The 24,150-nt window shown below is 39.5% G+C and overlaps 3 protein-coding genes across 7 annotated transcripts; 1 reads left to right on the plus strand and 2 right to left on the minus strand.

The window, feature by feature from the left end:
• Positions 1 to 5,416, minus strand: drc5 (dynein regulatory complex subunit 5). 2 transcript variants are annotated; one of them, XM_032543104.1, is made up of 5 exons: positions 5,310 to 5,416; positions 4,396 to 4,583; positions 3,735 to 4,306; positions 2,380 to 2,829; positions 1 to 604 (listed from the first exon to the last, which is right to left on the minus strand). In XM_032543104.1, exons 2-5 carry the CDS (start codon positions 4,550 to 4,552, stop codon positions 422 to 424), a joined length of 1,362 nt encoding a protein of 453 aa, XP_032398995.1. In that variant the 5' UTR covers positions 4,553 to 4,583; positions 5,310 to 5,416; the 3' UTR covers positions 1 to 421. The 2 variants fall into 2 exon arrangements, with proteins under 2 accessions (XP_032398995.1, XP_032398996.1); XM_032543105.1 differs by having other exon boundaries at positions 5,165 to 5,310.
• A 3,939-nt stretch (positions 5,417 to 9,355) lies between these two features.
• On the minus strand, positions 9,356 to 17,109 carry rnf8 (ring finger protein 8, E3 ubiquitin protein ligase). 3 transcript variants are annotated; one of them, XM_032543100.1, is made up of 10 exons: positions 17,099 to 17,109; positions 15,707 to 15,888; positions 15,356 to 15,484; positions 13,849 to 14,297; positions 13,546 to 13,753; positions 13,274 to 13,336; positions 12,984 to 13,073; positions 12,801 to 12,908; positions 12,339 to 12,543; positions 10,258 to 10,451 (listed from the first exon to the last, which is right to left on the minus strand). In XM_032543100.1, the coding sequence occupies exons 2-10, from the start codon at positions 15,827 to 15,829 to the stop codon at positions 10,258 to 10,260; spliced, it is 1,569 nt and encodes a 522-aa protein (XP_032398991.1). In that variant the 5' UTR covers positions 15,830 to 15,888; positions 17,099 to 17,109. The 3 variants fall into 3 exon arrangements, with proteins under 3 accessions (XP_032398992.1, XP_032398993.1, XP_032398991.1); XM_032543101.1 differs by lacking the exon at positions 17,099 to 17,109 and having other exon boundaries at positions 9,356 to 10,451; positions 15,707 to 15,968; XM_032543102.1 differs by lacking the exon at positions 17,099 to 17,109 and having other exon boundaries at positions 9,356 to 10,451; positions 12,332 to 12,543; positions 15,707 to 15,968.
• aida (axin interactor, dorsalization associated) lies at positions 16,747 to 24,022 on the plus strand. Of its 2 annotated transcripts, XM_032543110.1 has the most exons (11): positions 16,747 to 17,059; positions 17,865 to 17,931; positions 18,016 to 18,069; positions 18,658 to 18,712; positions 18,807 to 18,870; positions 18,995 to 19,104; positions 19,278 to 19,286; positions 20,785 to 20,907; positions 21,051 to 21,173; positions 21,541 to 21,658; positions 21,745 to 24,022. In XM_032543110.1, exons 1-11 carry the CDS (start codon positions 16,953 to 16,955, stop codon positions 21,842 to 21,844), a joined length of 930 nt encoding a protein of 309 aa, XP_032399001.1. In that variant the 5' UTR covers positions 16,747 to 16,952; the 3' UTR covers positions 21,845 to 24,022. The 2 variants fall into 2 exon arrangements, with proteins under 2 accessions (XP_032399001.1, XP_032399002.1); XM_032543111.1 differs by lacking the exon at positions 19,278 to 19,286 and having other exon boundaries at positions 16,748 to 17,059.
• Positions 24,023 to 24,150: the final 128 nt, after the last annotated feature.

Here is a 24,150-nt window from a genome sequence, read left to right on the forward strand (position 1 = left end):
TGTTTCAAGAATTACTTTATGACAACCATTGCCACATTCCAGAAAAGTTCAGCATGTGATAATTTGTGTATTGTAAACTGGATATATGGTCTATGTGTTAACGTGCTGATGGCACATTTAATCACTTTTTTTTTGCTTGTAGTTTTTACATGTTTGTTTAAAGTTATAGTTTTAGTACAGGGTCAATAAGGCAAGCTATACTAGAGACATACTGGTGTGAAATCACATCATTTACATTGTTCCAATTAGCTACAATATTATCAATAGGACTATATATTTTGTGCTTTTTGGTGCAATGAAAATTTGTTTAAAATCAGCTACTTCAGTTTGAAATGCAGAGCTGGCATGTAGTGGTCATGCTTCGTGGCTAAATGAATACGGGAAAGCAGGAATCAATTAATAATAAAGGTGGGTTTGTATTTCAAAAAAGAAGCTGTTGATGTTTACTCTCTTGAGCATGTCTCTCTTTTTCTAAACTCTGGTTGGTCCAAACCACCTGGTCGATGAAGGAAACGCTCTGCTTGTCAACCCCCGTCAGACAGATATCACATTCTGTTATGCTGGTGTTATGAGACATTGCCTCCTCCAGAGCTTTACCTCCATCCTGCACACACACAGTCACACACACACACAGATGGAGAGAGAGCGACAAACACTTTTGGCACTAATGCAGTTCCATGTTGAACACATCACAAGATGCTGTTCTGAAAAGGAGTTTTGACAGTCTCAATAACCTTGAAAAATTACCCAGGGGCAATGTTTTCTGTCTGAAATAGCCCACACTTTCTAAACTGCTTACTGTTAATGTCATCTGTGTTTTATTGTTATGTCTGAAACATGCAATTCTATTTTTGTGAACAGTAGACCAAGGTCATTGATATTGATGGTACTGCATGTTGCTTTTCTGCAATGTGGGTGATTTTTGATCCTCCGCAGTGTATTTCCAGTCACATATACTGTACGGTGAAATCTTTAAGAGGAGAGAGCATGAGAAGGGGAAAATCTGACCTTCCTCTCACGGGGAAACAACACTAACTTACTAAGCTTTCCATTATTGCATGTTTTCCACACGTCTATGAATAATTGAAAAACTGTATACTTCCAAGCTATTCTGTTACCTTCAGTGTACTATGTGTATGCAGGCACTAGCATGCTTTGGGGATAAAACACCAGTGTTTCAAAATAACCCAGTGTTTTAAAGTGCTTCCCCTGATAAAATTTAACTTGATGTGCACAGTCTTATGGTAAAAGAAAAATATTTTTAAAGGATAACTTGCAATGTTTTGTTCAAATGTTTTGCCTTTGTCCCCTCATTTTAGGAAAAAATATGTATTTGTTTATCCATGCGGTTTCTTGACAACTATTGGATGTTTAGCACTCTTTTTATTGTCAAGTAATCTAGTATTATCCAATATTTCAAATGCTGGTTTTGTTCAACCAACAGTCAAAAACCACCCAAAACATAACGTTTATCATAATAAAAGACACACAAATAGTCACATTTTTCAAGATGGAATAAGTTAACTTTTGGTATTTATAATTAATATATGCCAACGTTGTTGCCAATTAATTTTTTACTGAACAAAAAATCCTTTAATAGACTTATTTTGATGCATTGCCATAACATTTGGTACACACAAACATGATCTCCAAAGTCTGAAGTTGACTTTGGTGAAGTGCAGTTGAAGTTAAACAAAATGTACATAAAGAAATTTGTGCCAAATTAAGCTTGACAAGCTGAGTCACCTATCCTAAAATTGCCAATGTACAGAGTTTGAACCCTTGTGGTGTAAGTGCAACACTGCCTTTTCTCTGGCACCACCCTCTGTAATGCTTTATATTTAATGCCCCACTGGTATTAAGTCCTAAAACAACTCCACTGGCTTCCCATCTCCCACCGGATCACCTACAAAATCCTGGTCCTCACCTACAAAGCCCCCACCATCTGGCACCCTCATACCTCACTGACCTCTTCCCCCCCCTACCAACCCTCATCGTCCCTCAGATCCACCTCACCCGGTCTCCTCTGCACCCACAAGTCCAACCTCCACAGTTTTGGGGATAGAGCCTTCTCCAGGGGAGCTCCCAGGCTCTGGAACTCCCTCCCCCTAGAGACCCGCACCTCTGAGTCCCTCACAATCTTTCAGTCCTGCCTCAAGACCCTTCTTTTCACCTCTGCCTATCTGTAGCACTACGCCCCCCTCCCCTTTTCATCTGTGCCTGAATCTTGTTTTGTTTTGTCTTGTTCTATTTAGTTTTGTCTTGTTTTGCAATGTTTATGCTTTTTACCTCACCTGTAGAGAAACTTTGAGTCTATGAAAAGCTCTATATAAATTCAATTTATTATTATTTAGGATCTAAGATTAGTAATTTACTTACCAGCCCTAGGTTGTTGCAGGAGAGATTGATGCTCTTCAGGGTGTTGTTCTGAATTAGAACTTTAGACAGTGCGATTGCAGTAGGCCCAGTTACCTCATTGCCTCCCAGATGCAGGTGAAGCAGGGTGTTGTTGTTCAGCAAGGCTTTGCCAATAGCCTGCCCCCCGTCATCTCTCAAACGGTTGAGACGCAGGTTGAGTGACTTAAGGGTGGAGTTCTTGGACAATGCGTATGCTATGGCTTTGGCTCCAGGGCATCTAATTTCGTTGTCACACATGTTCAGGATCTTCAGTTTACTCCTGTTGAGCAGCTTTCCAAGGGCTCTGGCTCCTTTGTCTCCGATCAGGTTGTGGGAGAAGTCGAGCTCCCTCAGGGACGGGTGGTCCAAAAGGTTTTTCACGAGCAGCCGGCACTTTTCATCCTCAATGTGGCTTTGATGGAGCTTTAGAAGCTGTAGAAACACAGCATTATGAAGATTAGCAAGATTTTTCAGTGAGTTGCACAAAAAACTGAATAATTAAAAGCACATACACGATGCCATAGGGCACAGGACTTCAAAATAACTGCCTATTACTTAATGAACTTGCACATGTTTAAATGCTTCTTAAATGGCAGCAACACAGAACAATGAGGGGATATGCTTTAAATTATTCAAAATAAAGTATATCAAAGAAATATCAATTTCAAAAAATAATTGCCAACAATTTTGATAATTAAGTAGTCCTAAAAGTCATGTATCACACAGAATTTGTGATAAGCTGCTTAAATTGGGCATTTGCTGCTTCTCTGTTTTTAACATTGTAACTTAAATATCTGTTTGTCAGGCACAACAAGCGGTCAGAATGGTCACCTGGGAAATTGTAATGTGCATTTTTTATTTTATTTTATATATGATATATACCACTCTGTTTGTTTAGTCTATGATATATATTGACTAAACGATTAAGTGAAAATATAGTCAACAGATTAATCACGTAATTGCAGGCATATTAACAACTCCAACAATCTCTTGTACAATTCCTACATCATGCACATAAATCAAAGCAGAAATACGCCATGTTCTCATGCAGTAATAAATGAATGTGACAAAACTTTTGTGTCAAATAGTGACTTATTTAGGTTGCAGCCAGAGGCTTAGGAGTCTTTTTCTTTGATGTAAATAGAGCATGAATGCTTGGGTAGTGCCAACAACAATATTCCTGTTTTATGACAGTAAAATGTCTGTAAATGATGCTTTGGAACTGGCAAGTGCTGAATTACAACAAACAAACATGCTACAGATAATGAGGCTCCGTACTTTGCAAGGAGCTTCAAAAGGCATCATGACATAAACCAGGAGGAGGAATCAATATTCACCTTCAAAGTCATACAGGACTTAAGGGCCTTGGCAAGGGACTCACAGTCGCTGGTGGTCATCTCAAACATCTTCCATTCAAAGTTCATACCACATTGTTTGACCCCGTACACTAAATGGAGCTCTTCCAGTTTTGTCAGTTTGTCGAGGAGGATGTTAAAGTCAAAGTGGTCCAAAGATGGTCTGTCATACTCATTATCACTTGCCAACTCTAAGCCAAATTCCTCCTCCTCGTCATTCTGGGGCTCCTTGATAGGTGGCAGGAGTTGGGAGATGTGCAGCCTCTTGACGTAGTTCTTACAAAGAGGTACCATCTCTAGAACTGTCTTGGGCTCTGTAACTTCTGGGATAAAAAGCTCAATAATGTTCTCCATGTGCCTTTCAAAGAACATTCGTTTCCAGCTGTGGCCATAATGAAAGACGTCACAAAAGTCCCACCTCTGCTCGCAGCACCTCTTCCAATAGACACCATCGCTGATCAAGTTGGCTGTGACATGCAGGGGCAGGGAAGTAGACAGGTTCTCCTGCATAAAGTCTTTCTCGATGGGTGTAAGCTCTTCAAATATTGGCTTTCCTGGAAAAGGGGTAAGTTTGCATATATCACCATTTATAAGTAGCCTAAGTGTGGAAAAATGTGTATGGTACTAAAAAAAAAGAGCATACCCTCAAAGTTTCTTCCGATGCTTTGCAGACAGAGTTTTGATAAACAAGGCACTATATTCAGAGACCAGTCTGGATCTTCAGCAATAATCCTCCTTATCTTTCTGAAGTCTTCGGCTGGGTTGAGGGTGGCTCCAGGAGAATATGCGGATTTACGCATTGTTGCAGGGTTTTTGTAGACTATCCTCTGTCTTAAAAGAAGACACATTAAATTACACAAGAAAAGTTGCACATCCCAGCAATTGCAGTCAAAGTCTTGTTTATTTTTGTGGTGTTGATAGTTTGTTTAATAATAATAATAATAATAATAATAATACACTTTATTTAAAGACGCCTTTCTTGGGACTCAAGGACGCCGCACAGGGAATTCATAAATTAAAAACAGCAAAACAAATACTATACAACAGCAAAACAAATACTATACAACAGCAAAACAAATACTATAGCAAAACAAATACTATACAACAGCAAAACAAAACCAATTAATTAATTGTTAATTAATTATTTTTAATTAATAATTTGTTAATGACATTTAGCGCCTGACTACATTGTGACTGGACTCTATAATTATCTATGGGAATGGCTAACGTCAATATGCTGCCGCATTATACTGCTAAGCTAGCAAAAACTGTGTCTAAAGCAAGTTAAAGTAAGTTAACGTTAGCAGACCCTCCTCCTAGATCCTACTGTTAGCTAAAGCGCTGTATAGCTAACTAGCTAGGTCTGCCAATGCGAGACTAACGTTAGTTAAACTGCGACTAATTTAGCTTACTTTTACGGCAGTCTAGGGTATTGTTGAAAAACGTGGTCAAATGTGGTAAGCTAAACGTATGATAAAGGTTAGCTAGCTAGTTACGTACATACATATAACTCAATGTAACCATGAATCAAAGTTAACGTTTAACTTTAACTTTTACCTGCAATGGGTTGGTCTGGGCTTCAACTGTCTCCTTGGTAACAGAACGCTCTCAGCTTACTTCTTTAACCATGGAAATGGGAAATGTCGAGCACGCAGCCAGTTACTTTACGGCAAGAACAGTTAACTTCGATAATCATGCTGTAACTAGCAAAACCTTTTAGCATTTACAGTGTTTGCCACTGTTTTAATAATACATCAGATAATAAAACTTTTGAAAACAGCGATAAGAAATAGCGGGTGTCCTTGTCGGAATCATCTGTATCAATGTACTGCATATATTTTACTGATAGAAAATCGGAATATACGACAGTCATGGAATGCAACACACGCCGTTAATTATCTAATTAAAACATTGAATTGAGTGCCACTTAAGTGAGTTTGTGCTATGGTTTTATGTCTGTGTGACATCAGTGTTGGCTGTGTGCTGGAACCTCTGCAGTGTTCAGCCTGATCATGCTGTGAGGAACATTTGGATTCTACTAAGCTGGCAGATGGACCACGGGTATGGACCATGGGCCTTTTGGATAGAGCACACTGGAGTGAGTCCATCTTTCTACAAAAACAACACAGAAGGTGCCCAGCTACAATGTAGGGAGATGGAAATCAGTAAATACCACATTAAGAGAATCCTGGTTGTTATTAAATAACACAGTAAAGAAGTGAAAAGTAGGCAGTACAGTAAATATGGTTTTGCTCATCCCCTATTACATCTAATGTTAAGCAATATTGAGATACATTAAAATTCTGCTTCATTTTAAGATGACAGACAGTGTTTATTGATCCCCAATGGGAAAATAACAATTTACACTCTGTGTCCACACTTTGTAACACACACTCAGGATCTGTACCAGCACTAATGGAGAGATATCAGAGTGAGTGGGCTGCCAGCCAATCAAGCGCCCTGAGCGGTTGGGGGGGGGGGGGGGGGGGGGGTACAGTGCCTTGCTCAAGAGCACCTGGCAGTGCCCAGGAGGTGAAGTGGCATCTCTCCAGCCACCAATCCACACTCCGTACAATTTGGTCCATACGTGGACTTGAACCAGTGACCCTCCGGTTCCCAACCCAACTCCCCTACGGACTGAGCTACTGCCACCCTTAGTAACTAACATACATTTTCATCATCAATTAATCTGCTTGTTATATTCTAGATTTTAACACCTATTTAACTTCTCAGAACTCAAGTATGAAGTATTTAAATAGCTTGTTTTATCTGAACAACAGTCCAAAATCCAAAGATATTTAGTTTACTGTAATATGACAAAGAAAAACAACATCTGCACTTTTGATAAACTGTAACCGGTGAATTGGTGGCATGTTTGGTTGAAACATGACTAAAACCATAGTTGGAGATAATTTTTCTGTCTATCATCCAATCCTTTTCAGCGCAAGCTACTATAATCAATTATGTAATTATCTGAGGGGGGTGGCTGTTATTGACTTCATAAGGTTGCTGTAAGAGTCGGATGGAGGGCTGGACTACGGAGAGAACTGTAGCCCAGAGGCAGGCCATCACTGTCATCCTCATGCAATACGGCCTGACAGACACACGCTTCCCTCGTACTCCAGCTTTAATGGACTGACATCAGCCATCCACAGTACAGGAGGCAAACTCCTTTGGAATGAATCAGGATGTTGGGTGTCCCCATATCTGCACCAAACAAGAAGGGTACAGTTTCGCTGAAATTCATTGTCTTGGCATGAGGCTGCCTGATCCAGCTGTCATTTCCTGAAATTTCCTAAAAAGTAGCTGATACCTGTATGTGAAAGTATGAATGAATGGGAAGCTTGCTGGAGAAGACGAATGAATGTCATTGTGTACTGATTATACACAGGACCATAGCCAGAATTATATAAATACTGAGGTCATGAGTTGAAATCCCTGCGATAGTCTCGTTTCTAGAAAGTTGGACCACCACCAAAAAACAAATAAAGTCTTTATTTTTCAAATTTTAGCTAATTTATTTTTTTAAAGATTATTTCGGGGGCTTTTCCTTCATTACATAGATACAGTGGATAGGCATGGAAGGGGGAGAAAGATGGGGGATGAAATATAATATAAAATAGTGGAATCAGCCTAAAAAATTTCCACCATGTACAAGTTTTATAATTACATATAATAATCTCTGAATTCATGACCTCCGTGTCTTCAATAGCTACAGTCCTGATTATATGTATTATATGTGTTTTAGTCAGTTAAGGTTAGTTAAACATACAAAAAGATTAAAAAAAAATGTATACAATAAAGCATATACATCAACATGATGGAGGATTAAGTTTCCAACTATAATCTATAAGGACGGATAGTTTACTTATTTTTAAGTTTGATATATCCAGAAAGTCTAATTAAGATCAATGTATCTTGTACAAGAGTTAAGATTAAATCTATACAACATCAAAACAGGAACATTCACAGTCACACAACTGTCATCACACACATAGACACAAATTCTAACATTCACAAGTATAAAAAATATCAATAATTATATTTTTAAAGTTATTTTGCAGTTAATTCCAATTGTAAAGTACAGGTCTGAAAACCAGTCCTCTGTAATTCTGTTTAACCCAGGTAAAGTTAAGTAGAGCAGCTCTTTCATATAAACAGGTCTTTTCCTCAGCTGACGTGGCTTGTCAAAGGTGTTACTATTAACATGAACAATGGCTCCATTCTATTCCCAGTAAACCAGTGTGACAGTGAGCCAGCATGAACGCTGTCAAGGTTTAAACACACCCAACTAAACTCTCACTCTCACAATTTTCTTCATAGCACCAAATTACATAATTCTTATAGAACATTGGAAATAAAAAGCTTAGGATGTTTACATGGTCACATATGACACCCGAAATCCAGCTTACTCCTTAATAGAATGCCATTAAATAACCTGACGGGACATTGGCTCATACATCTTAGTAAGTGCAGGGTATTTCATAAGGATATTGGAGTATTGGATGCATGCAGTGATTATTTATGGCACAATTAAAGGCCATAGTCCTCTGGTGCAACACAAGCAGAGGATTTACAGACAAACGCAGTACCACTTTCATCTATCTACAGTACGAAGACACACAGTGCTTCATCTCATTGTTGAGGCCAGTGCCACCGCACTTCCATTTGCTTTCACAGCCCAAGGAGCTGTTGCATTAGTTGCTAGGCAACACAACATGTGTGTAGTTACCTAAAGATGAAAGATTTTTACAAATTGAAGTTTCTTTCAAAGGTGTAAAACCTATTTTTGAAGGTGATGCCCACTACAGTAGTGACTGTTGACTAAATGTGTTATATTGATGAAGTTACTGTAGCTTTATTTTCCAAATAGCAACAATGCCGTTAACTTTTAAGGCTTAATATAAAGCATCAGATTATTGGCATGAATGACAGCCCTTCATGAAGTGATACCCTTTGCTGTATTTTACATGAAACTTCATTTTGTCATGCAAACTGACTGAAGAAAATAGCCTTAAATAAAAAATACCAAGCCTACAACTCAGCTTTTGCTTACTGGCAAAGTAAACTTACTGAACATTTCTCATATTATCTCATGAGTAAAAAGCATTGAGTGTTTGTTTATGTAAGTCAAAACCAGCAAGATGCGAGGTACACTCTTGAGTGTTGCCAATGGGAGGGATTAATGCTTGGCCCAGGAGTCTTTCAGCAAAGCAGCGTGTGCCAGGCGAGGCAACTCCCAGATGGGCATATGGATGAACAGAAAGCAGTGCATCACTGAAATACATGAAATGACAACAATGAAAAACCTCTTTGGTGGTTCACTGAGTTTGGCCATGTTCTTGTTATACATATTTATAGAATCATCACATTATTATTCATCTTTCTTAAACAATTGGCCTTTTTTTGTTGTTTTCTAACATTAAACTTGGCAGGTTGTTTCTACTGTAGATTAAGGGAAATCCACAAATAAAGGATTTAAGCACCACACCAATATTTTTGCATATAAGTACACACCCCATCACAATATCCAGTACTAATAATAGCTTTTGTTTACAATATAACTATTCATGTGGTGTTCACTGCGATGGATCTTGAGCAAGTTTCAAGTGTTCAAGTTCATTTTTATTTAAAATGACACCAAATCTCTGACTGAAAGCTACAAAAAAACATTAAAGCCATGAAAAATGTTCTGCAGTAATAATGTATGAGGAAGAAAAGGTCTACAGCCATCCTTGCATGTCTGTGAGGCTGCACTTCTGTAAAGTGGTGCATTGAGCTTAATGCTAGCTCAGTGTGTTAGCATAACAGAAAATGCTAACTTTCAATTAAATCAAAACAGCTGAGTCTGATAGGGATGTCAGTTGTGCTGGTATTCGGTCAGAAAATGAAAAGTTAAAACATTTAAAAGTCATGTTTTTTTTTAATCTAGTAGATATTGAAATAGTTCACAGGACAAGAGAAAATGTTGACCTGCTGGTGGCGCTACACCAAAAGTCAGAGGTTCCTCTGAGTACCACAGACCGAAATAGCCATTCACAAAGTCATGCCGCTAATACAGCTAAAAACAAAAGATCCGTTATGCTGCTTTCACTCCCAGCAGAGGTCTGTTGTCTGTCTGCCCTTCTCTCCCTCTCTGACAAAAGGTCAGGTCCTATTGAATCTATTTGTAGCAGATGGGACTTCTGATTTATTTGTTGTTTATTAGTTCCTTAGATCCATAAACACAATGAATCAATGCTTGGACAAAGTCAACATGTGACTGTAAAAAAAATACATATGAAGAAACTTTATTCCTTTTGTTAAAAATAAAGACAACTGATCATTTTACAAAAAAAAAAAAAGAAAAAAAAAGAAAAGACAACACAAACCTTAGCTGAATCTGGTTAATGGATTCATGATGAGACCAAACTTTGCGTACTATCCAAGAACAATCCAGGAAATGCAAACCACACCAAAAAAAAAAAAAAGCCAGATTCATGTTACAGCCCACAGGAGAAAAGGGCTAATCATCAAACTCATCAACACTTTCATCAGAGAAACCACTGAAGGGCGGACTGGAGTCCAAGTGGATGCTACTGTCTGTGTCCAGAGAGACCACAGAGCTCAGGCTACTATCAATGGACACCATACTGCTGTCGCTATCGCTGCTCCTGCTGCTGTCGTCATCATGGATCACCATCACCTGAGCGCAGTCCGCTGCAGGGAAACCCAGAAAAAGAAAACCATGAGAGATTTTCTTGGCAGACAATTGAAGGCGCAGCATCTTCCCTCAGTTTGTCTCTCAACACTTACTTAATACCGACTTCCCTACCCTGTCTGCGGCTCTCGGCCCCAACCCCATTTCATCCCACTGAAGATGTATCTCTTGGGTCACAAAAATGTAGTTTCATTTTTTTTTTCTGTAGTAGGAGTTAATAGTGTATTTGTTGGAGAGTATTTTTAGCTGCAGATAAATACACATTTGGAGCTCTAGTGAGTATTTACAGCAGCACCGTAAATGAGGGATCTACTGGCAATAAGCCCGCTTCGGCTACACAGGCAGTACTTGTTAGCTGAAGCAATTACTGGTTGGTTTTCCCTTCCCAAAAAATGTCAGGGTAGTCCAGACACAACAAGTCTGGCAACCAAATCCTATTAAAGGTTGTACGTTCAAGGCTCAGGAGTATCAGGGGTCTTGCTTTTATTGTTTTAGCTCAAACGTAGCAAAGAAATCTCCTCAGTATCTTCAGCTAAATCAGTGCCACATTTGCTTTGTTGTTTGTATTTTTTGTTATTGTACTTGTACGCATATTTGTGAAGCATTTTGTAAATGTGGTTGTGAAAGGTGAACTGGAAATACAGTTTTCTTACCCAATTACAAATCAAACACTGTGTATCTGTATTCTGGTCAATAACCTTAAATATATTCACTAAGTGGGTCACGTACATTTTATTTTCCTCCTTTGTTGATCGGAGATTGCAGGCTCCGTTTCAATACCATCACACCTAATATTCATAGTAACAGTATTTCAATGCTACATACTGCTTTTTTTATGGTGGACTACATTTTATTTTAACTGTCAATTCACGTTTCCAAAATAATATCACACAACAGAAAAAAAGAGACATGAATCAGCCTCATTGTACTGCCACCTTGTGTTTGAAATTTACACTATACTTTGGACCAAACACCAACAAGCAAATTTTGAAATAGTCTATTAAGTACAGGATGAAGCAGTGAGTGTAAATACACTTTGAACACCTTAAAAAACACATTTATTTTAGAGCTTGTGAGCAGCTTCGCCACACCACAACACTTCAGTGGGTACTGCTGAAGGCGAGAGGACCGTTATTATTCACTGAGAATGTCAAGGCTCTCTGGTCATTTGATCTGAAGAATGTGGCACGGCACACCGTTGCTAGTAAGTACAGTGTCAGTCAGATATTAATGCTCTATGGGTCATCCATGAGGCAACTTGTGCATGAGTGTGATCCCGACTGAGTAAGCTACACCACTGTCACATACTGCAGTTTGAGGTGTGTTCTCTAGTTATAATTTGAGTGAGATGAAGTGAATCACAGTGGAACAAAAACTCCTAAAAAACATAATGTCCAGATAACTGCTGCAGGCATAGGGTTAGGAAGGGCATATTATAATAAGTAGCAAAGCATTATCTTGATATTTGTATGATAACATATCTAGTTTAATATTCTAATAGTGCTTGTCTGATTGGGTCAATGTTTCAGTATTCTTTCAAAGTAGAAGCATAGTGTTATGCCAAGTATGTAAAACCTGAAAAGAATGAGATGACCGCACTCTGCTAATTCTCCTATTAGGCATATTAGCTTGAGGAAGATTGATTTATTGTGTTTTGCAGCAAAGTAAATAAGACAATTAATTGTTTTGCCCTGCACCACACCAGTGGGGATGTGCACACTACTACTACTGCTCAAGTATGTAAAACCTCCAAGTGGGACAGATTTTGGTCCAGTTTCACTTGGTATACTTCCCTGGGACGGTTTGTTTGTAAAAAAAACAGCTAATTGTTTTAACTGTATTAACTACAACACTGTTGACACTGTTGAAGATAACGCACCTCTCACCTTTCCTCTCAGTAATCAGCGTCTGGCGCCTCGACTTCATGTCCAGGCTCAGGTTTTCCACCATGCTGTCGATGCAGTTGTCCAGGGCCAGACAGCGGGTCTGGGACTGGATGGCCCGTCGGCAGATGGGACACTCATCTTTCTTTTTGCGCCACTGCTTGATGCAGTGACTGCAGAAGCTGTGAGCGCAGTTCAAGATGACTGCCTGTAGACAATATCAATACAAATAAAACAATACAAATAAAAAAGTTAAGTGTGATATCTTCTGAAGCACCTCAAAGAAAAAACTAAAAACTACAGTTTTATATAGTTTCATCACTGTGTCATAATTGCTGTATTAAGTTTTTTGTAGCTGTCGAACCAGAGTCAAAGATCTGTAGAAATCAAATCCAGCAGATGAGAAGAGTTAAAAAGGACCTGAATTCCAATATAATACTAAACTGACTCTTGACACTACTGTACCTCAATGAAGAGCTCGGAGCAGATGATGCACTGAAGCTCGTTCTCCAGAACTTCAGTCACCTGTGTAACTACTTCCTCTTTTTGGGCCCTCGCTTTTTCTTTCTCCTCCTGCAAAAATAAATTAATAAAGTTTTCTGATGCAATATCCAAAGCATGCTTAAACCACTTTGAATATTGTCGTACCTTTGTCACTTCCAGTTCTTTGTTTTTGGCCAAGAGAATCTCCTCAAAGCCTTCCCGAGAAAGAGCAAGTTCGTCTATTACCTTCTTTTGCTAAGGATGTTAAAAACAGTTTAATAAATTACTACTTAAAAAAAAAAGTTAATCAAATGAATGCATACAAAAGCACTCTGAAATAAACCATTTTAACATGTTTAAGACACATAACACATGTTGACACTATGGATCCTGCGTCTGTTTGTTTGTATTAGTGGTGTAACAATAAATAAAAGCTCCAGTTGTATGCCACATACCTCTTGCAAGGCTTCTTCCAACTGTTTCTTCAAAAGCTCCTCTTGTTGCTGTGTTTTCTGTGCCTAAATACATAAAACAGTATCATTCATACAGAACTTGTTCAGAAAGAAAAGATGACAGTGCTACGGTTACTAGTGTGTAATAGACAAACAGGATGCATACCTAGCAAACGTTTTAAGAAAGGCAGTGCTCTCGAGTCTGCACATCAGAAGCAGTTGCATCTGATGTGCATATTATTATGTATGAAAGAAGTTACTGAAACACCTCTCACCTCTAGCTGCCTCTTGGTTTCACTAAAGGACTTCTCTAACGTCTCCATCCGGTGCATCTTGGCTCGGAGCGTCTCAAGCTGACCCCGCAGCTCCCTGACATGCTCCTCTCTGAGTGGGTCAGCCTGCCGGGGCTCTCCCCCCAGCGATGCTACCTGCCTCTGGGTGTCGTCCACCTGCTCCCTCAGCATCAGGATGTTCTGGCTGTACCTGCAAACATAAATAATTTTTTTTTTAAAGGTCTTGATGGACATATCTTTGATGAGAATAATGACAATACATGAGAGGCGGAAACTGGGGCTTACATCTGCAAGTTGTCCAGGTCACACGGACTGCTGGAGCTATCTGAGGGCCGGTCTACTTCCTGGACGTGTCTGCTGGGTCCAGTTTCCTCTGGCTGGGTGTGACTGAGCCTCTGCTGCCGTTTCACTGGTGACAGAGGGCAGGGCTTTGCAAATGACTTGTCTGCAGAGGAGCAGCGGTAGAGCTTGGGCTTTGAGGTAGACGGCTCAACTTCTTCCGCGGTCCACTTCCTTTTGGGCTTTTTGGCAACATGGGCTGCTTTAGCGCCCTCTCTGTGTCCCTTTGCCAGGTAAAATTTAATGTCTTTGAGGGGCCGCTGAACGAGGATGTAGTCAAACTCCACTTCGGTTCCAATTACAGGAACACCAAGTTGTATGGAGTCTCCGAGCCTCAGCTGATGGGCTTCTTCAGCGGGTATGCGGTTTCCATTCACCCACACACCGTTGAGACTCTGAAGGAAAAAAAGCAACACTTACTTTATCAGCTGCAGTTGAATATAATAATCATAATATAAATTCTATGTTTAGTTTTGATTGACACGGTTAGATATGTATTAATTTAACTATATGTTTATCACTGAAGTTGTTGATGTTTTCTTTATACAATGCAGTCATTTATACATCAATCTTTGTCCGCTTATCCGGTCTCGGGTCGCGGGGGTAGCAGCAGCTCCAGCAGGGGACCCCAGACTTCCCTTTCCCGAGCCACATCAACCAGCTCTGACTGGGGGATCCCGAGGCGTTCCCAGGGCAGGTTGGAGATATAATCCCTCCACCTAGTCCTGGGTCTTCCCCGTGGCCTCCTCCCAGCTGGATGTGCCTGGAACACCTCCCTAGGGAGGCCCCCAGGAGGCATCCTTACCAGATGCCCGAACCACCTCAACTGGCTCCTTTCAACGCGAAGGAGCAACGGCTCTACTCCGAGCTCCTCACGGATGACTGAGATTCTCACCTTATCTCTTAGGGAGAAACCCATTTTGGCCGCTTGTACCTTGGATCTTGTTCTTTCAGTCATGACCCAGCCTTCATGACCATAGGTGAGGGTAGGAATGAAAACTGACCGGTAGCTCAACAGCTTTGCCCTCTACCTCAGCTCTCTTTTTGTCACAACAGTGTGATAAATGGAATGTAATACCGCCCCCGCTGCGCCGATTATCCGAACAATCTCCCGCTCCATGGTCCCCTCACTCACGAATAAGACCCCAAGGTATTTAAACTCCTTCACTTGGGGTAAGTACTCATCCCTTACCTGAAGAAGGGAATGAGTCCTTACCAATGCAGTCATTTAATTTAAGCTAAACATATCAAGACTGCAACATTTCTATATGTATGTCCTTGTCTGTTGCAGTACTTTGCTTTATTGTTTATATTCCTTTTAATATGTTTATCAATGTCAATGCACCAATCACTAAGACAAATCGTTGTAATTATTACATAATTAGCAATAAATCATATTCTGTAAACAGCAAAATCAATCAAACATAAATCATAATAAATAATGTAATATTACGTTCTTGTCGGTCACTGTCCACTTGCCATCTTCCCTTTGCTTGAATGTACAATGCATTCTGGAGATCATCAGGGGACAACTTGGAGACAACAACTGGTGGGTTACATCCACACCACGTCCTATAGTGATCTGGACAGTCAAAAACAACAGGTCAAACAGACTGTTAGCCATCTGTGCGGTTCATTATAACATATAGATACACTTCGATAACGACAAGCTAAAGTAAACAAACAATTAACCATGATTGATAAATATACTTTAAGTGAAAAATCTTAAACTTAAGCAAGTGTCAGGGTTAATGTAAAGCAAATATAGCTGGTTAGCTAGCTAGCTAGCATTAGCAAAATGCACCTCAGTGTTTTCGAACAAGCGAAGCCAGTCTGAATTTCTTCCAACTCTCATCAAACATAAAACCTCTGAGTCTGAACTGTCATCTTCCTCAGCTGCAGACGAATCTGTCGTTACAGTGTCCATCTTATCTCATTCTGTCAGAGGCTAATACGACCTGAAAATCATCTGTTGTTCCTCCATGGCTAACGTTTTGCTACGGTGTCAAACTGAAGAGTGACCGGGCGAAACCGGAAACCGTTTTGTTTGCTTTCAAAATAAAGGCGTTACATGAGTTGTACTGATCGTTTCCTGTTGCCATTAAAATGAAAAGATTTTAAAACATATCTCATTAACTGATTGAGTCTTTGCTTTTTCAAACCTAAAAATAAAACGCATTGTCCCAATCAATTGTTTTGTTATAAAATTCCATCAAAATTGACAAGCTAGAGTGTAAAATACAAATGTCACATATAAATAATGTGTTTAAAATGACATGTAAATTAAAAACGAAATAGATTACATTTAAAAATAAGTAAAAAATAAAGCCTATTTTCAAAATGCAACAAAAAAGAACATAATAGCTATAATAGAAAGAAAGCTATTTAAAAGTGCTAAATTATAGAAATATTTATTAATCAATTTAGCAATACATGAATAATAATCTATATTTTCTAAATAAAAAAACATTGCAATTAAACGTTACACAGTTTACAAATAAGTTACTGCACGGACACTTCACGTAATTCCAATAACCTAATTACATTTTATCCTACTTTATACTTCTACTTCATTACATTTCAGAGTAAAATAGTGTAGCTTTTACTCTACTACATTTAACTAATGTATAATAAATTTTGTTTTCACATTAATGCAGCTGTAATCTCTCGCATAAACTGCAGGGAATTTACAAAAATACTGATTGCGCCTTTAAATGAAATTACCATTTTTCCTCAGCAGTTTACTACCATCTATGCATCTACCATCCATAGACGCACACAATACAGACATTCAGTTTCCGTCCACTCAAGCGACCCCGCGTCCTAAAACGCGCGCACCCCGATATTCGGGCGGGACTTCCTTTCTCTTGCGGATGCGATATTGGCGTGAGCAGGCTGAAAGGGCTTGGTCGGGGTGTCACTGGTGTCTCCCTATCCGCGCGGCTCTGGACAGCAAATAACAGGGCTGACGACGCTGCCGAACCCTCGTAGATGAACCTCCTCCCCGGCTATGCTGCCCTGAGAGCTCCGCGAGTATCCGCCCCGCCAACATGTCTGATGTCAACAAGACTATTCAGAAATGGCACGCCAGTTTTAGGAAAGGCACAGACTTTGACTCGTGGGGACAGTTAGTGGAGGCTATAGATGAGTACCAAATGTAAGTTGCATTCAACATGTGTATCCTGCCTCTCTCCACACAGCATGGTTTATCTTCCTAGGCGACATGCTTTTTTCTTTTACCGTTTAATCCTTAAATGTGCAGGGAGACAACAGCATGTAGGAGACGGTAGGTGCATGCCGGTGCTTCGTAAGAAGTTTTAGCCTCTGTGCTGTCAGTGAGCTCCTCCGCCAGTAAACAAACCCTACCCATCCATGACGTGATGTGGCAGTTGTTGCAGAGGCAGCAGAGTCTGTGTGTGTGTGTGTGTGTGTGTGTGTGTGTGTGTGTGTGTGTGGTGTGTGTGTGTGGTGTGTGTGTGTGTGTGTGTGTGTGTGTGTGTGTGTGTGTGTGTGTGTGTGTTGCACCCCATGTTCATTCACCACCAGTTTGAGTTGAGGGGAGAGTGTTTTCATAAAGCCTGTCATGGGGAAATCATCCATAACTGCAGGCAGTGTGTTTCATGATGTGTCATGCAGTGCAGAAACGGGGCCAATGTTCCCTCAGAGAATTGAGAAAAAGTCAGCCACACCCTCTCATTCTTTTGCGTGGTTTTTCATCTGTTTAGTGAAGAATGTTTCCTGATTTCAGACAGTTTATAGTCTTTATACATTTTTTTAAAGATGTGATCAGATTTGTCAAGTTATTATTGTATTGTATGAAATTGCACTAATAATGTTAAATGTAGATCCAGACACCGTTTTCTTTTTGGCCGGAAGGGGGCGCAAAAATATGCAACATTAAGTCACCTTAGAAGTGTTAGAAGTGTTTCAGCAAAGCATTAACACACTTCTGTGTTATTTAGTTTAGCGAGACAACTACAAAAAGAGGTCCAGTCAGCAAATTCAGCAGACTTCACAGAGGAGCAGAAGGTAATTATTACATCTTTCTTTAACTTCTGGACCGGGGAGTCAAGTATTCTGCATAAACTAACAATTTCTTTTTTCATTTCTTAGAAAACTTTAGGAAAGATTGCAACATGCCTGGAGATGAGAAGTGCCAGTTTGCAGGTGTCTGTCATTGTTTTCCATTCTGTATGAAATATGTGGGATATCTGGATTTTTAGAAATAGTCAAGTCAAATCCAAATATTCACGAGGCAAATTCTAAAAACCACAAATGTTGACTGACCGTTGTTGAAAACAATCAAAAACACATACACATAATTATGAGAATCAATAAGTTAAATAGTGAAGTCATGAGTCCAATCCCTTCTCAGTGCTGATTTGCAACTCTTCTCCAGTACACCAGACTTCATTCAAATATTTGGATATTCCGCCTTCAACCACCCTGATAAAGGCAGATAGGAGAAAATCTTAAGTCAAGTGCAGTGTCCTTCACTTAAATACACACATACAAAAAGCAAAAATCAGCCTTAAAAAATCTCTTCTTCAGGTCATTTCAGCAAAAAAAGTCAAAGCAAAAGCATTTTCTCTCATAAATTCCCTCTTCTAAAGAAGTCAGTGGTGATTGCTCAGTAGATATGACACATGCCTACCAATGTGTCCCTGAGCAAGACACTTAACCCATAGTTGCGTCGGCTAAACGACATGTAATGTAATGGAAGGTAGAGTATTGAATGTGTCTGTTCTTCTGTAGTGCACACAGTCAAAAGAAGACTTCAAGTTAGAAGAGCTGAAGAAACTGGAAACCAGTAAGTGTAGCGACTGGGAGTTAAACATCTACTTATTAATCCTCCTGTCCTGACTGGGTTTTCTGATCTTCCTCCTTTTTTTTTTTTTTTACAGTAATTCAAAATATTCTGACCTACAACAAAGAATTTCCCTTTGATGTACAGCCAGTGCCCTTAAGGTAAATATCCACCACTAAACATCTCATGGTGTTGAGTTTGTATTTTACAGATATGCCTGCGTGAGCATTGAAGTTATCGAATGTTTAGATGAAGTGATTAAAATCTGCCTTTCCTCTCTGTCAGGAAAGTCCTGGCTCCAGGTGAAGAGGAGAACCTGGAGCTGGAGGAAGAGGAGGAGGAGGATGCTGCTGCAGGAGCTGGATCTACAGAAGCGTTCCCCCCGAGAGCCCCCGGTACTGTGCACAAGTCTATAACAGTTCATCAAACACACCCGCTGTTGGAGGGATTTTTGGTTTGTTGGGTCACGTTGTCCTGTTTAGGAGGGCTGTGTGACTGTGTCTTTTTGTTTCTTTCTGTCGGTTCTGTGCATGGCTTCATCGCTCATTCCTGCCTGCTTCATTTGCAGCTCCGCAAGGTACGGCCTTTTATCAACAAACACTTGAATTTGTTCCCTTCTGCATGGCAGATGGGATTTTATCAAAGCCTTTCAGTGGTAATACACAGCTTGTTGCTGAATTGACAAAAGTGTGACTAAAGAAGCGTACCATTCAGAGTTCATTTTAGAATCCAATGCTTCTTTTTGACTGTGGAGTAAATGTGTGTAGATTTAGTACCTTTAGACTCTTGGCCTCTTAGACTTGTTAATAAGACAGCCTCTGTTCCACTAGCTTTGGCTTAACAATCTACATTTCTATGGAGAATTTCTTTTATTGATCTTTCTGAAAAGCAGAAACATGAAAGCTCTGTTTGTATTCTTTTTTTTTTTAAAGATAATTTTTTGGGCATTTAGGCCTTTAATGACAGGACAGCTGAAGAAATGAAAGGGGAGAGAGAGAGGGGGAATGACACGCAGCAAAGGCCCGCAGGTCAGAGTCGAACCCCGGCCCGCTGCGTCGAGGAGTAAACCTCTACATATGGACACCCGCTCTACCAACTGAGCTATCAGGGCGCCCCTGTTCGAATTCCAAGTTAAACGCATATCTACCACTGTGCTAAAAAGTAAAGAAAAACAATTTTAGTAAATAAAACCAACTTTCTTAATAGCAATAGTTTTTATAAGTTATAACTACATTCAAACTGTTATTTCCAAGGTCTTCAAAATCACATATTATGTATACCAGCTTTTTAACAGTAGAAGAAAGAGAGGGGCTCTAATCAGTAATTGTTTTGTTTTTGATCAAAGGACCATGTGTGATCTGAACGGTGACAAACCCACACAGAATGATCACCAGACCTGACTCTGCCGTTCCACTCAGCATCTTTCAGCTTGCCTGGTTTCATTCCGACCGCTTTGCTGTTTTGAATCGTTCTCCCCGCTCTCATCAACCTTGTATCCAGTGGCAGCGGACGGCTGTTTTCAGATTAAAAAAAACAAACCAAAGCAGACAGACAAAGTTAGCATCTAGCTGGTGAACATAGCGCATTTAGCAGCTAAAGAGTCAGATGTTTCCCTCAAGAGTTGGTGGAGACCAAAAACAGAACTATAAGTAGTGCCACAATTAGACTTACATTCATCAGTTTTACAAATACATCTTCTAATGTTGCACTGTGTCTGCTGGATGTGTAAATAATCAACTGTTTACGGACATTACTTTTTGTCATGGTTATAGGTCAGTGTTGTGTTGAAAGTGTCAAAAAAAATTAATGCATCTTAAATATATGGTCTGAAACTGCCCATTATCATGTTTAAGCTTTGCAGAAAGACTAATGAAGACAAAAAAAAAACTCTAGAGGAGAAGAAGCTAACCGTGGGAGGGGGGTGTTTAATATTCAAATGGTTACTTAACACTAAAGCCTGTATGGTAAAACGTATGCATCTGAAAATGTTGTTTGCTATTGGCTATTCTTTGGTCCCAGGTGATGTCACCACCTATTGTTATGGCAACTATTAATGTAACTTTTGTCCTCTGCAGGTACCTTGTTGCCACGGTTACCGTCAGAGCCTGGGATGACACTACTCACACTAAAGATTGAAAAAATTGGGTTGAAGGATGCTGGGCAGTGCATCGACCCGTACATGACCATTAGTGTCAAAGGTAAGGAGCTGCTCCCCTACTCTGAAGAGCTCCGGATCCTTCACGTTTCTAAGAAAGTGTGCGGCTGAAGTGAGTGACCATCACCTTGAAGTCTTGGTAATTTGCCAAAACCAAGAGCGTGTTCTGTGTTTCTCTGCCCGTAGATTTGAACGGCGTAGATGTGAACCCAGTGCAGGACACACCTGTGGCCTCCAGGAAGGAAGACACCTACATTCACTTTAGTGTGGACGTGGAGATCCAGAAACATGTGGAGAAATTACCAAAAGGTAACACCTGACAGTTTAGCCAAAGTGACACACTATAATATTTAATTGTTACTAACGTCAAAAAATGACTTGCACAATTTAAATAATTCTGCATGCATACATTTGAAATATGTCTATGAAATACATCCATAAATAAACAAATAAATTATATATAAATGAGTCAGTTTAGTTCACTAAATAAATAGGTTTTTACTTCTATTCATTTCAGTGGACTTTTGATATACATATACATAAAAATACATAAGAAAGGCCAACCACTAAGATGTACTGTAGACATGCCAGTGTGCAGACAGTTCGTAGGTAATTATTTATTATTGAATGCTAACCGTCCTATTCATTTAGTTGAACCTGCTATACATTCTTCCAGGAGCAGCCATCTTCTTTGAATTCAAGCACTACAAACCTAAAAAGAGGTTTACCAGCACTAAATGTTTTGCCTTCATGGAAATGGACGAGATCAAACCCGGCCCTATCGTCATCGAACTGTGAGTCCACTGATAATAAAATGCTTTGAGGGATTCCTTTTGTGTCTTGAAACGTGAAGTATATACGGTATCTTCTTGGATTTCAGGTACAAAAAGCCCACAGACTTCAAGAGGAAGAAACTGCAGCTTCTGACAAAGAAACAACTCTATCTCCATCTTCATCAGACATTACACAAGGACAGCTAAGTCGAGCAGCACGCCCTGAACTTTGAACCAACTCTTTTTAATCTCTCTCTCTTCCACATCCAGCATAATGTGGTCTTCCACCTTGTAACAACCAGCCATATTAAAGGCTTTTTTATGCTTCTGCGTCAAATCGAAAGCATACCCCCGCAGACCCCTCTGCGTCTAAGCCAGACCCCTACGCCGAAGCCTGTATGTAAAATGTAACGCACATCGCTCTGCCGTGGCTTGGTAGCGCTGCATTTCCCTTGATTCATTTCCTGGTTCTCCATCTCCATAACCACCATAAAATCAAGGAGAGGGTTAACCTTTACTGTGGGTGATGTCTCACTGTGGTCAGAAAGCCCAGCGGGGAAAACCTTTTCTCTCACTACGACTCTAGAGTCAGTACTCGCTCCAAAGCTAATCACGCCGCACGCACGCACGCACGCACGCACGCACGCACGCACGCACGTGCATATCCCATCTGTTCCCTTCTCCAAAAACTCAAACTGTATTCAGTTTGTTGGTTGGAGCTACAGGGCTTTCATATTACAGCAGGGTTATGTTAAACCAGATGAAACATCGTCTACGGTCTTCTTTATCTCACTGATTTTGGGACACAACGCGAGTTGTTGCAGGTGCTTAATAATTTAGTGCTTTTGGATTTTAAATTCAGCAAAACATTAAAAGCAGATGTAGTTGCTAAACTCTGTGGACACGTTGGTGAAGTCGTGGCAGAGTTTGCAAAGCCACGCCCTGAATAAATAACACGCCAACGGCATCATCAAGTCACCAAGAGTTGCTAAACTCTGTCATGGTCCAGAATGGTTTGTGTGTGCCATAACTATAGACTTTTATGGAGTTTAATTATGATCAATTAAATAGATGTATTTAAGAAAGCTATTTCAAACTAGTCATAAACGTTTTTCAATCAATAAATACCCCCAATTAATAATTCAGTTGTTTTTGCTTAAATTATCAATTATTTAATAGTAAAATTGGATCCCAAGAATAATTTTAAAAAGATTAATTAATGCCAATCATATACAGCCACAACCATCTCTACTTTAACATTTGCAGTTTCCATTTTGTGCTTTCTTTATTAACTGACCTTTAGCTTTGGATTACATATAGTCATTTATTGTCAATATAAAAAATATAAATAAAAGCAGCTTTAATTTAAAGCAGGTGACAGTCTGATTGGCCCGCTGTTGTGCGTGTCTATCCAATCAGAGCCCTTCTGCTGTTCTGTGGGTTGGACGTCCTTCAACTTTTAGGTGGCATGAGTAGACTTTACATTAAAGCTATCATAAAATGGAAACTAGATTTATTATAATAATGTCCAAAAGTGTCCTGGTGGCACACTCTATGGATTGTTGTTTAGTCACATACAGTATTGAATGAAGCAGTGGCATTTATAATGTTAAATGGTGAAATTATAGGTTAAATATACAGTAGGATCTATGAAGCACTGAAATGCTGTCACCATTTCAAGAGTATTAATCTTTTTAGGTTGTGTTGGCTTTGTCAGAATAGATAAATATTTCTATTCAGCGTTTGTTTAATACGGTTTTATAAATGTATAATGAGTTAAGTGGATGCAGCATTGGTTCACGTGATTCTGAATTGAGTGTAAACATCTGGTTGTGGTCCAGATGTTTAACATCCAGTTTTTTTCTAAGCAAGCAGAAATGCAGAGTTCGGGTTGGATGTTTATCACCTGCCAGGAAGTGTCTTTTTAAAATCTAGTGTTACTTTACAGATCAGATGTTTTATGTATAGTTATATTTGAATTAAGTCTAGAGGATGCATCTGTATTGAACAGGAATGCTCTTGAATCAACTTTAGATTCACTTGAGCCCTCTACTTTTATTATGAAATTTCAGTTTTTAAATGAAAACTTGCATGTAACTTTTCTTTTGCATTCTGACTTTGCAGATGTTCGTCTTCACTAAAACATCTTCATCGTAATATGTGACTTTAGATTTTATTTTTGTAATGTCACAATATTCAGGACTGTAAATGAATTGTAGGATACACTAACTGATGAATATACAGCAACACAGCGCACGTATGAAGCGCTACAGTGTGGTAGGACTGAGACCTGTGGAGTGTTTTAGTTTTGTCGACAGACTTGAGGGAAATTATATCAAATGTTTACATTGCTTTTAATTTCTAATAAACTACAAATGAAAGAGTTTGGTGGATACTTTCATCCAGAGCATCAGACTGACTGTTTGGGCATGTGTGATTTATGAAAATATTAATCCCCTACATTACTAACATGTTGTATTGCTCTATCAATTAGACTTCAGACAGTCCTCCTC

The sequence above is a fragment of the Etheostoma spectabile genome, chromosome 18 (genome assembly GCF_008692095.1).
Source record: "Etheostoma spectabile isolate EspeVRDwgs_2016 chromosome 18, UIUC_Espe_1.0, whole genome shotgun sequence".
Classification (NCBI taxonomy): domain Eukaryota; kingdom Metazoa; phylum Chordata; class Actinopteri; order Perciformes; family Percidae; genus Etheostoma; species Etheostoma spectabile.

Excerpts from the sequence above, each read along its gene's own strand:
- aida (XM_032543110.1), top strand. The coding sequence starts at position 16,953 with ATGTCTGATGTCAACAAGACTATTCAGAAATGGCACGCCAGTTTTAGG. Across the intron at positions 17,060-17,864 it reads GCTATAGATGAGTACCAAAT|TTTAGCGAGACAACTACAAA; the intron begins GTAAGTTGCATT and ends TGTGTTATTTAG. Across the intron at positions 20,908-21,050 it reads CATGACCATTAGTGTCAAAG|ATTTGAACGGCGTAGATGTG; the intron begins GTAAGGAGCTGC and ends CTCTGCCCGTAG.
- rnf8 (XM_032543101.1), bottom strand. The coding sequence starts at position 15,829 with ATGGACACTGTAACGACAGATTCGTCTGCAGCTGAGGAAGATGACAGT. Across the intron at positions 13,074-13,273 it reads TGGAAGAAGCCTTGCAAGAG|CAAAAGAAGGTAATAGACGA; the intron begins GTATGTGGCATA and ends TAACATCCTTAG. Across the intron at positions 12,544-12,800 it reads GCTCCGAGCTCTTCATTGAG|GCAGTCATCTTGAACTGCGC; the intron begins GTACAGTAGTGT and ends TATTGTCTACAG.
- drc5 (XM_032543104.1), bottom strand. The coding sequence starts at position 4,552 with ATGCGTAAATCCGCATATTCTCCTGGAGCCACCCTCAACCCAGCCGAA. Across the intron at positions 4,307-4,395 it reads CATCGGAAGAAACTTTGAGG|GAAAGCCAATATTTGAAGAG; the intron begins GTATGCTCTTTT and ends CCCCTTTTCCAG. Across the intron at positions 605-2,379 it reads CCTGCAACAACCTAGGGCTG|GATGGAGGTAAAGCTCTGGA; the intron begins GTAAGTAAATTA and ends GTGTGTGTGCAG.